The 17,295-nt window shown below is 21.4% G+C and overlaps 1 protein-coding gene and 1 long non-coding RNA gene across 3 annotated transcripts in view; one reads left to right on the plus strand and one right to left on the minus strand.

Moving 5' to 3' along the window:
• Window positions 1–10,179, minus strand: part of LOC122504469 — a 31,274-nt gene extending 21,095 nt beyond the window's left edge. Inside the window, exons 1-2 of the long non-coding RNA XR_006301836.1 lie at window positions 10,074–10,179; window positions 9,735–9,884 (exon numbers count right to left, since the gene is read on the minus strand). This is a non-coding gene — a long non-coding RNA (uncharacterized LOC122504469). The remainder of the gene's footprint in view (window positions 1–9,734; window positions 9,885–10,073) is intronic.
• LOC122504446 (chitin synthase chs-2-like) overlaps window positions 1–17,295 on the plus strand; it is a 98,472-nt gene that overhangs the window by 60,713 nt on the left and 20,464 nt on the right. For both annotated transcript variants that reach the window (XM_043615577.1, XM_043615569.1), the window contains exons 2-4: window positions 10,654–10,779; window positions 13,543–13,787; window positions 14,533–14,826. In XM_043615577.1, the coding sequence (XP_043471512.1) occupies window positions 10,670–10,779; window positions 13,543–13,787; window positions 14,533–14,826 (649 nt within the window). In that variant the 5' untranslated portion in view covers window positions 10,654–10,669. The remainder of the gene's footprint in view (window positions 1–10,653; window positions 10,780–13,542; window positions 13,788–14,532; window positions 14,827–17,295) is intronic.

Here is a 17,295-nt window from a genome sequence, read left to right on the forward strand (position 1 = left end):
AAATTCATTAAATTCTTGTTGTATGAGATTATAAATATGAACAAAAAGTAGGATATTTTATTACTATGAAAAAACAAGTAATATTTATTAGAATTTAACAAAAAAACATGGATTTTTGCAAAATATCGATATATCGATAATGAAACATCGATAGTATAAATGCCTCGAAGCAAAAATATCGATTCTTTTGCAGGAAACCTTTAAATATGCATAATATAATGTTTTTAAATAGTTTTAATGGAACGGCGTAGCTTCCGGCATGCCCCACACTTAGGTACCCCATTCTGCCCCACACTGCATATTAAAACAAAATGCAATGTTTACAAGTTATTGTAAACAATGAAACAATCTATTCTACTGGAAATTACTCTAGAATAAGTACTGAAAAAGATCCCACACTTGCCAAATTAAATGCATTAACCCAAAAAGTTTGGTAAGCACTTTAATTTTGAAAAAAATTCATATTTTTTTTGCTTAAAACTTAAAAGTTGTATAACTTTCAAAAAAAAATTTTCTTTCGGGTGTCTTCATAATTAATAACAGTTTCTTATCAACATGAATGATATATGTCGAGGTTAAAAAAATTAAAAGTACCTATCATGGAAAAACAGAGGTACCCCATTTGACCCGCCTACCCCATTTTGCCCCACTCTCCCCTATTGTCAAAAATTTTATTTCAGTTTTGAAAAGAATCCATAAAATTTTATAAAAATAATTGAATTGATGTCAAGAATTTTATTCAAATTTTGAAAATAATTGAATTCATGTGAATAATTTATTTATTTTTTAAGACAATTGAATTATTGTCAAGAATTTTTTAAAAATCTTTTGAGAAAATAATTTAACTCTTTACAAAATTTTATAAAAATTTTTGAAAATAATTAAATTTTTCTGAAGAATTTCATGAAAATTTTTAAAAATAATAGAATTATTGACAAGAATTTTATTATAAATTATAATTATTGAAAATAATTGAATTCTAGAGAAGGATTTAATTATTTTTAATGATAATTGAATTGCTGACAAGAATCTTATTAAAATCATTGAAAATAATTGATTTCTTTAGAAGAATTTTATTAAAATTTTTAAAAATAATTGAAATTTTTCCATGAATTTTATCTAAGTATTTGAAAATAATTGAATTCTTAAGAAGAATTTATTTATGAAGATAATTAAATTACTGCCAAGAATTTTATTAAAATATGAAAATAATTGAATTCTTAAAAAGAATTTCATGAAATTTTTTTTAAATAATTGAATTTTATGATAGAAATTTAATTATCTCTAAAAACTGTTACTTTCCCTTCTTCAAATCTCCAAAATTCAATTATTTTCTGGAATTCTTACTAAAGTTCTTCTCTAAATCAATTCAAATTTATTTTTCGTTTAAGTATTAATATCATAATAATTGTAATAAATATTAAAATATTTTTCGTTTAGAAAATTTGTTTACAAATATTATAATTTTTCTGTGAATGACTAATTGTAATTAATTATTTAGAAATTAGCATAAGAATAAGTCGTGCGTTAAAAATTATTTTTCCAAACGCCTAATTAAGACTTTAGACGTATTTGTTGATTAGTAATTAATAATTAATTATAATGACATTGTAACGTTAGAAACTACTGAGAGAAATTATAGTTATTTAAATTTTAATGAAGTTTGAATATTGAATGTACTTTAAATATTTGTCGTTACTTCATTTTTATTATATATATGAGAATATATTCCGAGATGCACATAAGGGTCTTTGAAAATTCTATTTCATTTCGCAAAGTATATTTGTACTCTACAATTTTCCAGTCAGAATCTTCTGAACTTTCTCATAACCTTCTAGACCTTTTGAATATTTTATACTCATCTGATATCAATTTCCATACTTATTGGGAAACTTATTTATAAAATCGATTCCTTTAGAATCTTTTCAGATCGTGACGGTTTTCTTTATAATATACTTTTGAATTTCATTGACGAGTATATAAAGTATAATCATCATCTTTCTTTAAAGTTTGACGATTTTTTCAAATTGTATCCATTGAATTATAATTATTATAATTTTTACATTTTATCTATTATTATTTATGATTATGGGGTCATTTTTTCTAAAGTTTCAGTTTCATTTTGTTTATTTATTTCGAAAAATAAAATACGTATTTCGTTATAGTTTTCATCATATAATAATTTTGTATCCCATACACAATATTGTCTTATGTGTTAGTGATTGCAATTTATTCTCCATAAAAATTCCTTTAATTCGCAATAAAGTCCATTATTACCTGAAGCGAATTCCACTAATAGGTTTAATAAATTCATAAAAGTATGTGGTGTATATTTCCAATTTATATTTGATCGATATTGTTCTGATTTTTCTACTCAATTAATTTTTAAAACGATTCTTCAGTTCTTCATTGTAGTTGATTGATTTTCATAATTACGGTTTTTAATAATCCTCAAAGGAACTTAATTAATTTTCATCACTACAATTTCTGCAGTAAACGACCTTGATTTTTACTCTCTAAAAGTAAATCAGTGAAATTCCTTCAGTGAAATTGATTGATTTTTAGTGTTTCTGCTCAGACGATTTTAATTAGTTTTCAATTAAAGATAAACTTTTAATTTTTTTTAATTGGATGAATTAAAAAATAACTGAGAATTTGGTGACTGGAAAAAATTAAACAGTTAGAATTCATATAAAGATTTTTTGAACTTTTTTGTGTCTTTTTTGTATGCGCCTCATAAAGGATGAAATTACCACGAATTCTAATACAAAACCTTCAAAATTTTCTATTTCTGACAATTTATTTATTTTTTAACTAAACAACTCAATTCTTGAAGAACCTATCATAAAATTCAATTATTTTTGGAAAATTTTATAAAATTCTCTTCAAGAATTCAATTATTTTCAATAAAATTATAATAAAATTCTTGACAATAATTCAATTATCTTAAAAAATAATTCCATTCTTCTCAAGAATGGAATTATTTACAAAAATTTAAATAAAATTCTTTGCAAAATTTCAATTAATTTTTAAAAATTTGCATAAAAATCTTTAAAAGAATTTCATTATTTTCAAAAAATTGTGAAAAAATTTTTGTCAACAATTTTCATGAAATTCTTGACAATAATTCAATTATCTTGAAAAATAACTCAATTCTTCTCAAAAATTTAAATAAAATTCTTGGCAAAATTTTAATTAATTTTTAAAAATTTTCATAAAAAAATTCTTGTCAACAATTCAATTATCTTTAAAAATAATTAAATCCTTTTCAATAATTCAATTATTTTTAAAAAAATATAATAAAACTCTTGTTAATAATTCAATTATTTAAAAAAATTTTAATGTAATTTTTTCAGAGGAATTTAATTATCTTCAAAAATTTTTATAAAATTTTGACAAGAATTAAATTATCTTTAAAAATAATTTAAATGCTTCTCAAGAATTCAATTATTTTCAAAAATTAAACAAAATTCTTAAAAACAATTGATTTATCATTAAAAATAATTAAATTCTTCTCGGGAATTCAATTCTTTTCAAAAATTTTAATAAAATTCTTGTCATTATTTTAATTATCTTAAAAAATAATTTAATTCTTCTCAAGAATTCAATTACTTACAAAAATTTAAATAAAATTCTTGGCAAAATTTCAATTAATTTTTAAAAATTTTCATAAAAATCTTCAAAAGAATTTAATTATTTTCAAAAATTTGTAAAAAAATCCTTGCCAACAATTCAATTATCTTAAATAATAATTGAATTCTTCTCAAGAATTCAATTATTTTTAAAAAAATATAATAAAACTATTGTTAATAATTCAATTATTTTTAAAAATTTTAATGCAATTTTTTTCAGTAGAATTTAATTATCTTCAAAAATTTTTATAAAATTTTGTCAAGAATTCAATTCTCTTTAAAAATAATATTAAACTCTTCTCAAGAATTCAATTATTTTCAAAAATTAAACAAAATTCTTAAAAACAATTGAACTATTTTCAGAATTCCAATTATTCTCAAAAAACTTAATAAAATTCTTGACAATAATTCAATTATCTTAACAAATAATTCAATTCTTCTTAAGAATTCAATTATTTTCAAAAATTAATAAAAATTCTTGACAATTAAATTATTTTAAAAAATTTCCATGAAATTCTTGACATTAATTCTATTATCTTAAAAATAATTCAATTCTTTTCAAGAATTCAATTATTTACAAAAATTTAAATAAAATTCTTGGCAAAATTTAAATTAATTTTTAAAAATTTTCATAAAAATCTTCAAAAGAATTTAATTATTTTCAAAAATTTAAAAAAAAAATCTTTGCCAACAATTCAATTATCTTAAATAATAATTGAATTCTTCTCAAGAATTCAATTATTTTTAAAAAAATATAATAAAACTATTGTTAATAATTCAATTATTTTTAAAAATTTTAATGTAATTTTTTTCAGTAGAATTTAATTATCTTCAAAAATTTTTATAAAATTTTGTCAAGAATTCAATTCTCTTTAAAAATAATTAAACTCTTCTCAAGAATTCAATTATTTTCAAAAATTAAACAAAATTCTTAAAAACAATTGAACTATTTTCAGAATTCCAATTATTCTCAAAAAACTTAATAAAATTCTTGCCAATAATTCAATTATCTTAAAAAATAATTCAATTCTTCTCAAGAATTCAATTATTTTCAAAAATTAATAAAAATTCTTGACAATTAAATTATTTTTAAAAATTTCCATGAAATTCTTTAAAAGAATGTTTTTCAGGCCCTTTTTTCGGGCCTGAAAATGAAAATCCTAAAAAATAATTAAATCTTGAAAAGTTACAGTAGCAATTTTCATAGAAATAATTAAATTTCAGAAGGTAAAAATTTAAATAAAAAGGTACAAAATTTTTGGAAAATACTAATTTCTACGTTTTGAAAACGATTTCTCAAAAGAAGAAAAAAAAATAAATGAATTGAAAAATAAATCCACTCCCCATTAAATTGGGAGAATGGACAATAAATAATTGATATAAATATTGTTGAGCGTTCGAAAGTGAATTTTATTGAAGGGAAAATATAAAAGTGTCGTTTAAGAATAACGAATGTCAGCTTTAGGGTGTACTTCGTTAGGTTTGCGTATAAATGTTGCCTCGTTACTGTTATGGACATGTGAAATAACTTCAATACGTCATTGTCGATCGCGAGAAAGTAGTGTAACTCGACGCCAGAACCTGGTCAACTAATTTTGTAAGCAATTTACGTCTAACACTCGGCGTATGTATACATATATAGTTCTATACATACATACACACAGCAGAATATTTATCAATTGCGAAAAAATTTGTTTTCCTCTCATTTTTTCTGAATATTAAAAACAAAATTTAAATGCCGCTAGGAAATATATCCAATATCAGATATATACTTGATTCTGCAGTTGAACTCTACAGTCCTATAAATATTTAATTAGAATTCAGGAAAAGATAAGACCTTCGTTGCAGGGAAACCTAAAACTGGTTTTAAGGAATCAGCTTTTAATGATCGTTCCTTTCCCACCAGACAATTTTTCTTTTTTTTTTTTTTTTTTTTTCATTTATGTATACATATATGTATACGTATTTTACGACTTTTGAAGTATAATTTTTATTTTTGGGGGTAAAGTTTATAGCAGGCGCAAGGACATTTTATAAGAGATGCTGAAAAGGGCTTAGACAGCGCAGTTGAAGTTTATGAACGATAAATAATTCTCTCATTGTGCAAAAAAAAGAAAAAAAAAAGAAGTTACTGAAACGGAAAATTTTTTTTGTAAAAAATATTTTTCTTGAATGATTTTAATTGCTTTTTATACAGTGTGATGACATTTTACATCTCTCGTTATGTAGCAATCTGTATATAGAATCAATAACTGAGAAACTTGCGATCGTGAGTCATTGGAGAAATGTATATGAACTTTTCAGGATCTTTATTCATTTTGCCAATAAAGTTTATTAGTTTATTAATTTCTTATTTTCAGTAAAAAAAAAAATATATAAAAATAATACCAATATTAGCAATAATAATAGTAATTATAATAATAATCGATATTATTATTTATGAAAATAATAGAATAATTATTGAGAAGAATTTAATTGTTTATGAAGATAATTGAATTGTTGTCAAAAATTTTATTAAAATTTTTGAAACTATTTGACTTTCTGCGCAAAATTTTGTTACTTAAAAAAATATTAAATTCTTGACAAGAATTTTATTTAAATTATATTGAAAATAATTAAATTCTTGAGAAGAATTTAATTATTAATAAAGATAATTGAAATATTGACAAGAATTTTATTAAAATTTTTGAAAAGAATTGAATTCCTGAGAAGAATTTAATTATTTTTTAAGATAATTCAATTGTTTTTAAGAATTTTGTTTAATTTTTGAAATTAATTGAATTCTTGAAAGGAATTTAAATTATTTTTTAAAATAATTGAATTCTTGCCAAAATTTTATAAAATTTTTTGAAGATAATTAAATTCTTCTGAAAAAAATTACATTAAAATTTTTAAAAATAATTTAATTATTAACAAGAGTTTTATTATATGTTTTAAAAATAATTGAATTCTTGAGAAAAATTCAATTATTATTTAAGATAATTGAATTATTGACAAGGATATTCATACAAATTTTTGAAAATAATTAAATTCTTTTCAAAATTTTATCGAAGTTTTTAACAATAATTGAAATTGTTTAATTTAAATAATAAAAATTGAAAATATTCCTATTTTTTAAATTAAAAATTTTAAAAAATAAAACGAAATTTAATACAGAAATTTAAAATCAAATGCAAACTACAAAATACTTTAATGTAAAAAATAAAAATCAAAAAATACTCTTTTTAGAAAGTAATTCTTAGAGTTTAAAGTAAAAAAAAAGAACGTGTGGAAAGGATAAATTGCTTCTTGGAGAGATCAATTGCTGATGAAGGTGTCGATACATACGAAAGGAAGAAGATAAAATATAAAAAAAAAAGTTAAGGTTGGCGCCTATGATTGTTTGCGCTGAGTTTGTGCCACCTTTCTCTCTCTTTTTTTATCTCTTATTTCTTCCACCCGAACAACAATCTGGCATCGAGATTTTATTGTCCGATTAAACTTCTGATTCGCGTTTGTACTTGTACACGCAATTCTACTTTGCTTCAGGATACATATTATGTTTTTTAAATCTCCACTCGACACTTTTCAAGTTCAGAATGATTTAACTATAGAAAATATAAACGATTATTTAGATGATAAAGAAAAAGTAAATCGCAATTACCAATGAATAATTGCCTCATTTATATTTCTTTCATTCTTTTTTCTTGTATAATATAAAATCAGAATGGGGCTATCAGGCTTCACACTCGATAATTAATTCTAAAATAAAAAGTAGGTTTAAGACTAAAAAGAAGTAATAAAAAAGTTGGTATCGAAAAATTAAATTTTACTACTAAAAAAACTCGTTTTAGTGGATTCAAAAAATTTGATTTAGTATTTTTCTGACTTTCTCCTGATTTCCATAAAAAATATTCAATTTTCTTCTTATCCTGCGGTAATAAGTTCAGTTCTAAATTTTTTTAAAATTTAATTATTTTCCATATTTTTAATTAGAATTCTTCAAAAATTATTTTAAAATTTAATTATTTTCCATATTTTTAATTAGAATTCTTCAAAAATTATTTTAAAATTTTAAGTAATTTCAATTAAAAATCTTTTTGAAATTTAATTATGTATTTCTAAAAATTACGACCGTAATTCCAAAATTCAATCATTTTTTGGGGAATTTTTAATTCAAATTATACAAAATTTTAATAATTTTTAAGGATCTTTTGAAATTTAATTATTTATAAAAATTTATACCATATCGCTTCTAATATTCAATTATTATCTAAAACTTTAATTGAAATTCATTTTTAAAAATCAATTCTTATTAGAAAGTTCTACGAGAATTCAATTAATTTTAATACAAAATAAAGAATTAATTATTTCTTAAAATTGAATTCTTTAGAAAAATGTATTATAATTTATGAAAATAATTGAATTCTTTCGAAAAAATTTACTAAAATTGTTAGAATAATTGCATTTGTTGAGGAATTAGTTTAAAATTGAATGAAAATAATTGAAAATCTACGAATAATTTTATTATTTATATAAAATAATAATTGAATCCTTGCGAAAAATTTTATTAAAATTATTGAAAATAATTTGATTCTTTCGTGGAATTTAAATACAATTGTATTGAAAATAATTAAATTCTTCTAAACATATTTTATCAAAATTATTAAAAATAAATTATTGTTTTTCGGAGAACTTTACAAAAACTCTTTTAAATAATTAAATTATTTCCAGAATTTTTACTAAAATAGAAGATATTTAAAGTAATTGAATTCCTGCAAATAGTTCTATTATTTGTGAAAATAATTGAATTCTCACGAAAAATTATATTAAATTTGTAAAAAATAATTGAATTCTTTCGAAAAATTTTCTTGGGAATTGAATTTTCAATTGAATTCCTGTGAAAATTTATTTATGAAAATAATTGAATTTTTGTGGAGGATTGAATTAATTTTTAAAAATAATTGAATTGTTCGAAAGAATTTTAATTAAAAGTATTGAAAATAATTGAATTTTCGAAAAAATATCATGAAGATTTTTAAGATATTTTTGAAAATAATTAAATTTTCTAAATGGATTTAATTATTTTTAAAGATAATTAAATTTTCGACAAGAATTTTATACAAATTTTTGAAAATAATTAAATTTCTTTGTAGAATTTTATAAAAGATTTAAAAAATAATTTAATTTTCGAAAAAATTTCATGACATTTTTTAAAAATGATTGAATTCTTGACACGAATTTAATTTAATCTTTAAAAATAATTGAAATCTTGATGAAATTTTAGTTATTTTTTAAAATAATTGAATTGTTAGCAAGAATTTTATTAAAATTGTCAAAAAAAATTGAATTCTTGAGAAGAATTTAATTATTTATGAAGATAATTGAATTGCTGACAAGAATTTGATTAAAATTATTGAATATAATTGAATTCTTTGAAAAGAATTTCATGGAAATTTATAAAAATAATTGGAAATTTTTGAAAATAATTAAATTCTGTCGAAGAATTTTAATAATCACAAATCTAAAATTAGTGTCCAAATAGTAGTTGATCGTAGAAAAAATAAAAATAGTATGTAAATAAATAATAATAGTATGTAAATAGTATGTTTTAATAAATGAGTGCGAAGCCTGGGCTATTTAATCACTCGAAAAACTTTTGCGTCATCAATTAAAAATTCGAAAATAAATTCATAACGTTCTAAATTTGAATCTTTTAAATTTAAATTCTAAATTTAAATTCTTTTAAAATCCCGAAAATAAACGGAATTTAAACAAAATTCCTCCCCGTTTAAAATGTATGAAAATAATAAATAAATGAAATATTGCTTTCGATTATTTGAGAGAAGAAATCTTGGAATCGAATAATATGCAAGACTCATTGTTAGTACAATGTGATTTAAAACTGTGGAAAGTTGCGCAAATGAAAATAGCGTAACAGTTATCTGCAATGCTTTTCATAGTTATTCATTTTTACACTTCTGTGGATATGAAATCATTCAACATCCCTCATTACTGTGATTACTCTTCATTACTCCCACTGGATTTATTTATCATATAATTTCACGTTTTTCTCATGCAAGCTCATTCAACGAAAGTGGAAATTATAAAAATCTCACTAACCTTATAAGGAGTCATGAAGAATTTGATTTTCATATTCACGCCTTATCTCCCTTTATTATTTTCATCGATGTCCCATTCTCAATTGAAAAGACCAAGTAATATTATATATTCTGCAACTTCTTTGGTGTTTCAAGGTTCCCTTTCGTCTCTCTGAAAATAAAAATTACAATTATTATTAAATTACAAAACTCGGTTTCATTTACATTGTTATGTATTGTTTCTTTTTTAAATTCTCATTTTTTTTTTTAATACTCTCGTTGCGTATTTATTTGCGAACAATAAATATAATTTCAACGAGACAAATAGTGTTTTTAGTAGTCAAACATTTAGAGAAACTACCGTTTCGCAAATAGTCAGGAAATTAAATAAAGGAAAAAAATTTCTGTAATAACTTGAATACTGCAAATTAAAATAATTTCTCATTGAAATGACGCATTGAAAATAGAATATGCTTTCAAATACGAAAAGAGGAAAAGCGACTTTTCATATCTTTAATTTTTTTTAGTTTTCTTATCTTTAGATAAATATTTCTATTCAACATAAATAATTAGGTGCATTATAAATTTATAAATTTAACTTCTTATCTAAATTGACAATTTAATTTTAAAATGTTATATACTTTCCGACGGCTCAATTTATCAGAAAAAATGCAAATTTTTCCCTAAAAAATATTTATTTTAAAAAAGAAAAACTTCTCAAAATATAGAAATAGTTTTTCGAAAGTTTCTTTCATTTTTTACTAAAAAAAAAATTGAAAAGTATTATCCAAGGCCTAATTTTCGAATCTCTTTACCGATTTTAATTTATGTTTCTTTCTGTGAAAAAAAAGTTTGCCCCAATTTAATAAAATTTTTAAATTAAAAATGTAATTCAAAATAGAAAGAGAAAAGAGGAATTTAACAAAAATTTTCTATTTCAGATATTGATTTACCAAAATGGCCAAAATTCAGCAACAAAATGGAGTGGTACCCGGAGGAGGAGGCACAGGGGTCGATGACTTTTCCGATGACGACAGCACACCCTTGACTCAAGATTACGCCGGAAGGTACAACTGAAATTAAAATAAAAATAAAATTAATCTTTCAGCGAAAAATCCACTTCAATTAAAAATACAAACTAAAAGAGGAAGCAAAATAAAAATCCTTTTGAAAAAATAAATTGAGAAGCAAAATCAAAATAAGTTATCAATTAACAGAAATAACTAATTAAAAAAAATAAACTTTTATACATATTCGTTTCCTATATCAATGTATTCATCTCACATGTCAGAAAATAAGAAAATAATTCTTTTTAATTAAACTAAACGAGCGTACCTACATTGTCAATTCAACTAATAATTCAACTTTCATCATTTAGAGCAGACTTCAGAAACTTAGATGAAGATATAAGGATTGTTTCGTAAAATAAGAGTGAAGCATATAATAATCAGTAAAGACAGTTTAAATTAGCAATAAACTTGGATTCTGTCTTGAGGTTTAAAGTAATTAGATAAAAATGTTGTCAGCAATTGATCACTCAAGTGAAAATTCCCACAGTTAACATGACAGACACACATATAATGTGATAGTTGAGTCATTTTGTATCCTTCAAATCAAAAAAAGAAAGGTTCTAACAACAACAACAGTTTTAGATTTTAAACTTGATTGAGAGATGCATTTCTGATAAAGTATCGTTCAAGTTATTTTACGCAACAATTTTGCATACCATTTATTATAAAACCATTGAATTTATTGTCTCGAGTTATCACCACTTCTTTTGGAATGCAAACTATTCCAAGGAAATTATGCCTCTTATCTTGACTCTGATTAATCGGCATTAAAGTTCAAGTCCTTTTCTAATTTTCCCACTCATTAAATATGGTAAATTTTCATTTATTTCAATTACAAGAATACATTTTTTTTCATCTTCAAAATTATTGATAAAAGAACATTTCTCTCCTAATAAATTTTTTTCATTCACATTTTAAAAAAATTTAATAAAGAAAATACAGGGATGACAGTATTATTTTTTTCTCAAAATAGATGAAAAGGTGAATTATTTTCTAAAAATATGTAGCAAAAAAATTAGAATTATATTCATTATAAATAGAATTGACAAATTATTATTTTTTTATTTCCAAATTCTTTATTTTCAACAATTATTCAATTGTTTTTAAAAATTTTCATGAAATTCTTTTCAAGAATTCAATTATATTCAATAATTTTCAATTTTTTTTTTGACAATTTTAATAAAATTCTTCGCTGAAATTTTCAAATAAATTTAATCATTTTCAAAAATTTGTATGCAATTCTTGTTAATAATTCAATTATCTTTAAAAATAATTAAATCCTTCTAAAAAATTTTATTATTTTTAGAAATTAAAATAAAATTCTTGTCAATAATTCAATTAATTTTAAAAATAATTAAATCCTTCTCAACAATTCAATTATTTTTAAAAAATGTCTTCAAATTCTTTTCAAGAATTTAATTATTTTCAATAATTTTCAAAAATTTAATAAAATTCTTGTCAACAATTCAATTATTTAAAAAAATTTTAATGTAATTTTTTTCAGAAGAATTTAATTATCTTCAAAAATTTTTATAAAATTTTTGTCAAGAATTCAATTATCTTTAAAAATAATTAAATTTTTCTCAAGAATTCAATTATTTTCAAAAATTAAACAAAATTCTTGAAAACAGTTTAATTTAGTTTAAAAAATGATTAAATTTTTCTCAGAAATTCAATTCTTTTCAAAAATTTTAATAAAATTCTTAAAAACTATTAAATTATTTTTAAAAAATTTCATGAAATTCTTTTCAATAATTTTAATAAAATTCTTGCACAAAATTCAATTATCTTCATAAATAAATTCTTGAAAAAAAATCCAATTATCTTCATAAATAAATTCTTGAAAAAAAATTCAATTATCTTCATAAATAAATTCTTTTCAAGAATACAATTATTTTCAAAAAATTAAATAAAATTCTTGACAATTCAATTATGTTAAAAAATGTCATGAAATTCAAGAATTCAATTATTTTCAATAATTTTAATTAGATTCTTCTCAAGAATTTAATTATTTTCAAAAATTGAACAAAATTGTTAAAAACAATTCAATTATTTAAAAAAAAATTCATGAAATTCTTCTCAAAAATTCAATTCTTCTTAAAAATTTTGATAACATTTTTTTATAAGAATTCAATATTATATTCAATAAAATTTGATTAAATTTTTTGAAAGAATTTAATATTTAATATTTTCATCAAATTCTTGGAAAGAATTACATGTATTTCAAATCAAAAATTTTAAAAGTTACAAAAATTATAACATTTTTAAAACAAAACATTACAATAAAAATTACAGTTTTTCCTATTAAATAAATAATTTTAACTATTGATAATAATTGATGAAAGTTTCAATAATTTAGTATTTTAATGTATTGAAATATAAATTATTTAAAATTTTCTAAAAACTGATTTTGATTGAAGATATTATAAAAATTTTCCAAAATAAGTGAAATAGGTGAAAATTAACGGAGTGTGTGAAATAGGTGCCAAAATTTGAAAAAAACTGAAAAGGCGACAGTCTTTTATCCCTAAAAATAGAAAACAAAGACTAGAATATCTTTGTTTTTATTTTTTTAATTAAAATTTTGTAAAAATTTCCGGGAAAATTTTTTGTTTCGATCGGAAAAATATTATTCGAGTGTAAAATATTGTTAGAAAAGAAATTTTCCGTCAACTTGGAAAATTGAAGAATCTTTTCTCTAACCATTTAAATGTTTTGCGGTTTAGAAAACGATGAAGTAATTCTTTTTCTAATTTCCAGTCAAAGGACAATAGTCGAAACAAAAGGATGGGACGTGTTCAGGGATCCACCTCCAAAAATCGATTCAGGATCGATGGCAAATCAAAGATGTGCCGAAGTAACAGTTCAAATTACAAAAGTAATTGTTTATTTACTAGTCTTCGTCATAGTTCTAGGCAGTGGGGTCATCGCCAAGGGAACCATACTTTTCATGACTTCACAGCTGAAAGCTGGTCGGGAAATAGTCTATTGCAATGTACAATTAGGTAAGAAATTCATGCAATTATCGGATAAGTGGTATAGATCGATTCTTAGATTAGTCAACATTTTTTCTTTCATTTTTTTTTTCATTCTCTCTCTCTCTCTCTCTCTCTTGTAAGTATGAACACTTCAATTTCATTTTTGTCCTAAAAAAGAAACCGCGAGATAACTTCAGACATTTTAGATTCTTAAGACAGAAGAAAAACTCAAGTTAGTTCCAATTCCCACAATTTTCTATAACATACAAATTATTTCCAATACTTTAGAAACATATTATTCCATGTAATAAAGAAAAAGAACACACAATTATTCCGCTCTATAAAATTGATTGCAATTATTAAAATCGAAACCCCTAACGAATGGATTATCATTCTGAATTGCTTACAAAAATGTAAAGATAGATAAAATTGAAAATTATTTTCATTGAAAGAATTTTAAGTGCCTTATCAATAGTTAAATAATATTTTTGTTTTCCTATTTGTCTATAAGTATCATTCTCATTTTTTTCTCAATTTTATATTATCATTTTTCTATTATTAAAAGAGCGAAATTCAGGCTTCGTCATCGTAAATTATTAATATAAAAATAGTTTTAAGACTGAAAAAAGTTATTAAAATAGTAGCAGTCGAAAAATTGTAAAAATAATATCCTTAAACAATTCAAAATAAAAATCTTTTTTAGATTATAAGGAACTACGTAGAAAATTATTAATCTGAAAAAAAATAAAATTGATTTGTCATTAATTTTCAGGCCGGGAAAAGCAATTTATAGTTACGTTACCCGAAGAGGAGAGGATAGCGTGGATTTGGTGCATCATCATAGCTTTTTCTCTCCCCGAATTTGGGACTTTAGTTCGTAGTATTCGAATGTGTATATTTAAGTCTTGGAAGAAGCCGATTTCTTCCCATTTTTTTCTCATCTTTCTGATGGAGACCCTTCACGTTGTGGGTTTGGCTCTCATGTTCCTCGCAATTCTCCCCGAGCTGGACGTCGTCAAGGGAGCGATGCTGACAAATTGTGTTTGTTTCGTACCCGGACTTCTTGGTACGTTTCTCTTTTTCTTTTCTATACGACAAAAAAACCCGTATTACTGTAAGTGAACATCGTGTTACAAATTCAATTTGAAAACAATTTATAAAATTTCGCAACGAAAATAAAAAAGGAAAAAAAAATTGAAAATAAATACAGGAATTGAAGCAGTGAAAATATTTAAAAGTACGAACTTTACGGACCAAAAATGAAAAATTACTGACCAATTATTGACAAAAATATAATGAGTTCGATGGAAAAAAAGGACAATTTATTTAAAACTATAAATTAAATTTTTCATAACTATAAAACATGAAGATATCGATAACTCCGAGTCTTCGACTCGGAGCGATCGATTTCTTTATGTTTTATAATAATTGAAAATGGCAAATTGATAAAATCATTATCAATTCAATTATTATTTTTCAAGAATTTTTAACTAAAATTCTTCTTTAGATCAATTATTTTTAATAATTTTTGAAAAAGTTCTTTGGCAATTTTCAAATCCATTTATTTACAATATTCAATTAAACTTTTTCAAAAAAATTAATTTCAAAATTCAATTATTTCTAAAAATTCACGTTATATTGCTTTTAATATTCAATTATAATTTGAAATTTTAACTGAAATTCATTTTTAAATCAATTTTTATTAGAAAATTCTACGAGAATTCCATTATTTAAATACAAAAATGAATAATTTATTAATTTGCTGTTTCTTAAAATTAAATTCTCATGAAAATTTTATCAACAAGTTTTTATATAATTAAATTCTTTTGACGAATTTCAATAAAATTTTGAAGAATAATTACATTTTTCGAGCAATACGATTAAAATTGCGTTAAAAATAATTGAAATTCTGCAATGAGTTTTATTATTGATAAAAATAATTGAATTCCTAAAAGGAATTTTATTATTTACGAAAGTAATTGAATTATTGCGAAGAAATTTACTAAAATTCTTAGAATAATTGCATTTTTTGAGGAATTAGTTTAAAATTGAATTCAAAATCTACGAATAATTTTATTATTTATATCAAATAATTGAATCCTTGCGAAAAATTTTATTAAAATTATTGAAAGTAATTTGATTTTTCCGTCGAATTTAATTACAATTGTATTGAAAATAATTAAATTCTTTTAAACAAATTTTATCGAAAAATTATTAAAAATAAAATTTTGTTTTACGGAGAACTTTATAAAAACTCTTTTAAATAATTAAATTATTTCAAGAATTTTTATTAAAATAGAAGATATTAAAAATAATTGAATTTCTGCTAATAGTTCTATTATTTGAGAAAATAATTGAATTCTTACGAAAAATTATATTAAATTTGTAAAAAAAATAATTGAATTCTTTTGAAAAATTTTATTAAAATTGTATTAAAAGTAATTGAATTAAATTCTTATGAATAAATTTTATTAAAACTTTTTGAAAAATATGATTTCTTTCGAAAAATTTTCTTGGGAATTGAATTTTTAATTGAATTCCTGTGAAAATTTATATATGAAAATAATTGAATTTTTGAGAAGGACTATATTAAAATTTCTTTTAAATAATTGAATTATTTTGTTAAATTGCGTTAAAAATAATTGAAATTCTGCAATGAGCTTTATTATTTATGAAAATAATTGAATTCCTAAAAAAAAGTTATTATTTACGAAAATAATTGAATTATTGCGAAGAAATTTATAAGAAAAATTTGTAAATAATTGAATTGCTGTAAAAATTTTTATTATTAATGAAAATAATTGAATGTTTGCGTAGAATTTAATTCAAATTTGTTTTTAATAATGGAATTTTTTTTGAAAATTTTATTAAAATAGCAGATATTGAAAATCATTGAATTTGAGAAAACTTTTGAAAATAATTTAAATTTTGTCAAGAATTTGATTAAAATATTGTAAAATAATTGAATTTCAAAGAAGAATTTTATTATTTGTAAAGATATTTGAAATTTTGACGAATATTTTTATTATTTTTTAACATAATTGAATTTCTGCGAAGAATTTTATTGCTTTTGAAAATAATTTTTCAAAAAAAAGTACTTTTACGGACTTGAAGCAAATTTACGGACCTATTTCGAGCCCTGTTAATAGAAAATTAAATAGAAAATAAAATATATTCCATCTTTTAAAAAATTATCAGAAGAAAAATTATTCTCATTTTTATTATTATTATTATTATTATTATTATTATTATTATTATTATTATTATTGATATTACTATAATTAATAAAATTATTATTAGCAGTAATTTATTTCTTTTCTCAAAGTTTTAAAAAGAATAAATTGTTCATTCTTATTAGCAAATTTATTTCTATTCTTAAAGTTTGAAAGAAATTTATTTTTCTTTAATTTGAAGTAAAATGGATTCAATTAAAGTATGTGGAAATTTACTGACTCTAATTCAGATGGAATTGAGTTGGGAGTAAGGAATGTACTGTTTGAGGATTTCAAATAACTGTGAAAGTCTATATGTAAGA

This window comes from Leptopilina heterotoma, unplaced genomic scaffold (assembly GCF_015476425.1).
Source record: "Leptopilina heterotoma isolate Lh14 unplaced genomic scaffold, ASM1547642v1 Lhet_111, whole genome shotgun sequence".
NCBI lineage: Eukaryota > Metazoa > Arthropoda > Insecta > Hymenoptera > Figitidae > Leptopilina > Leptopilina heterotoma.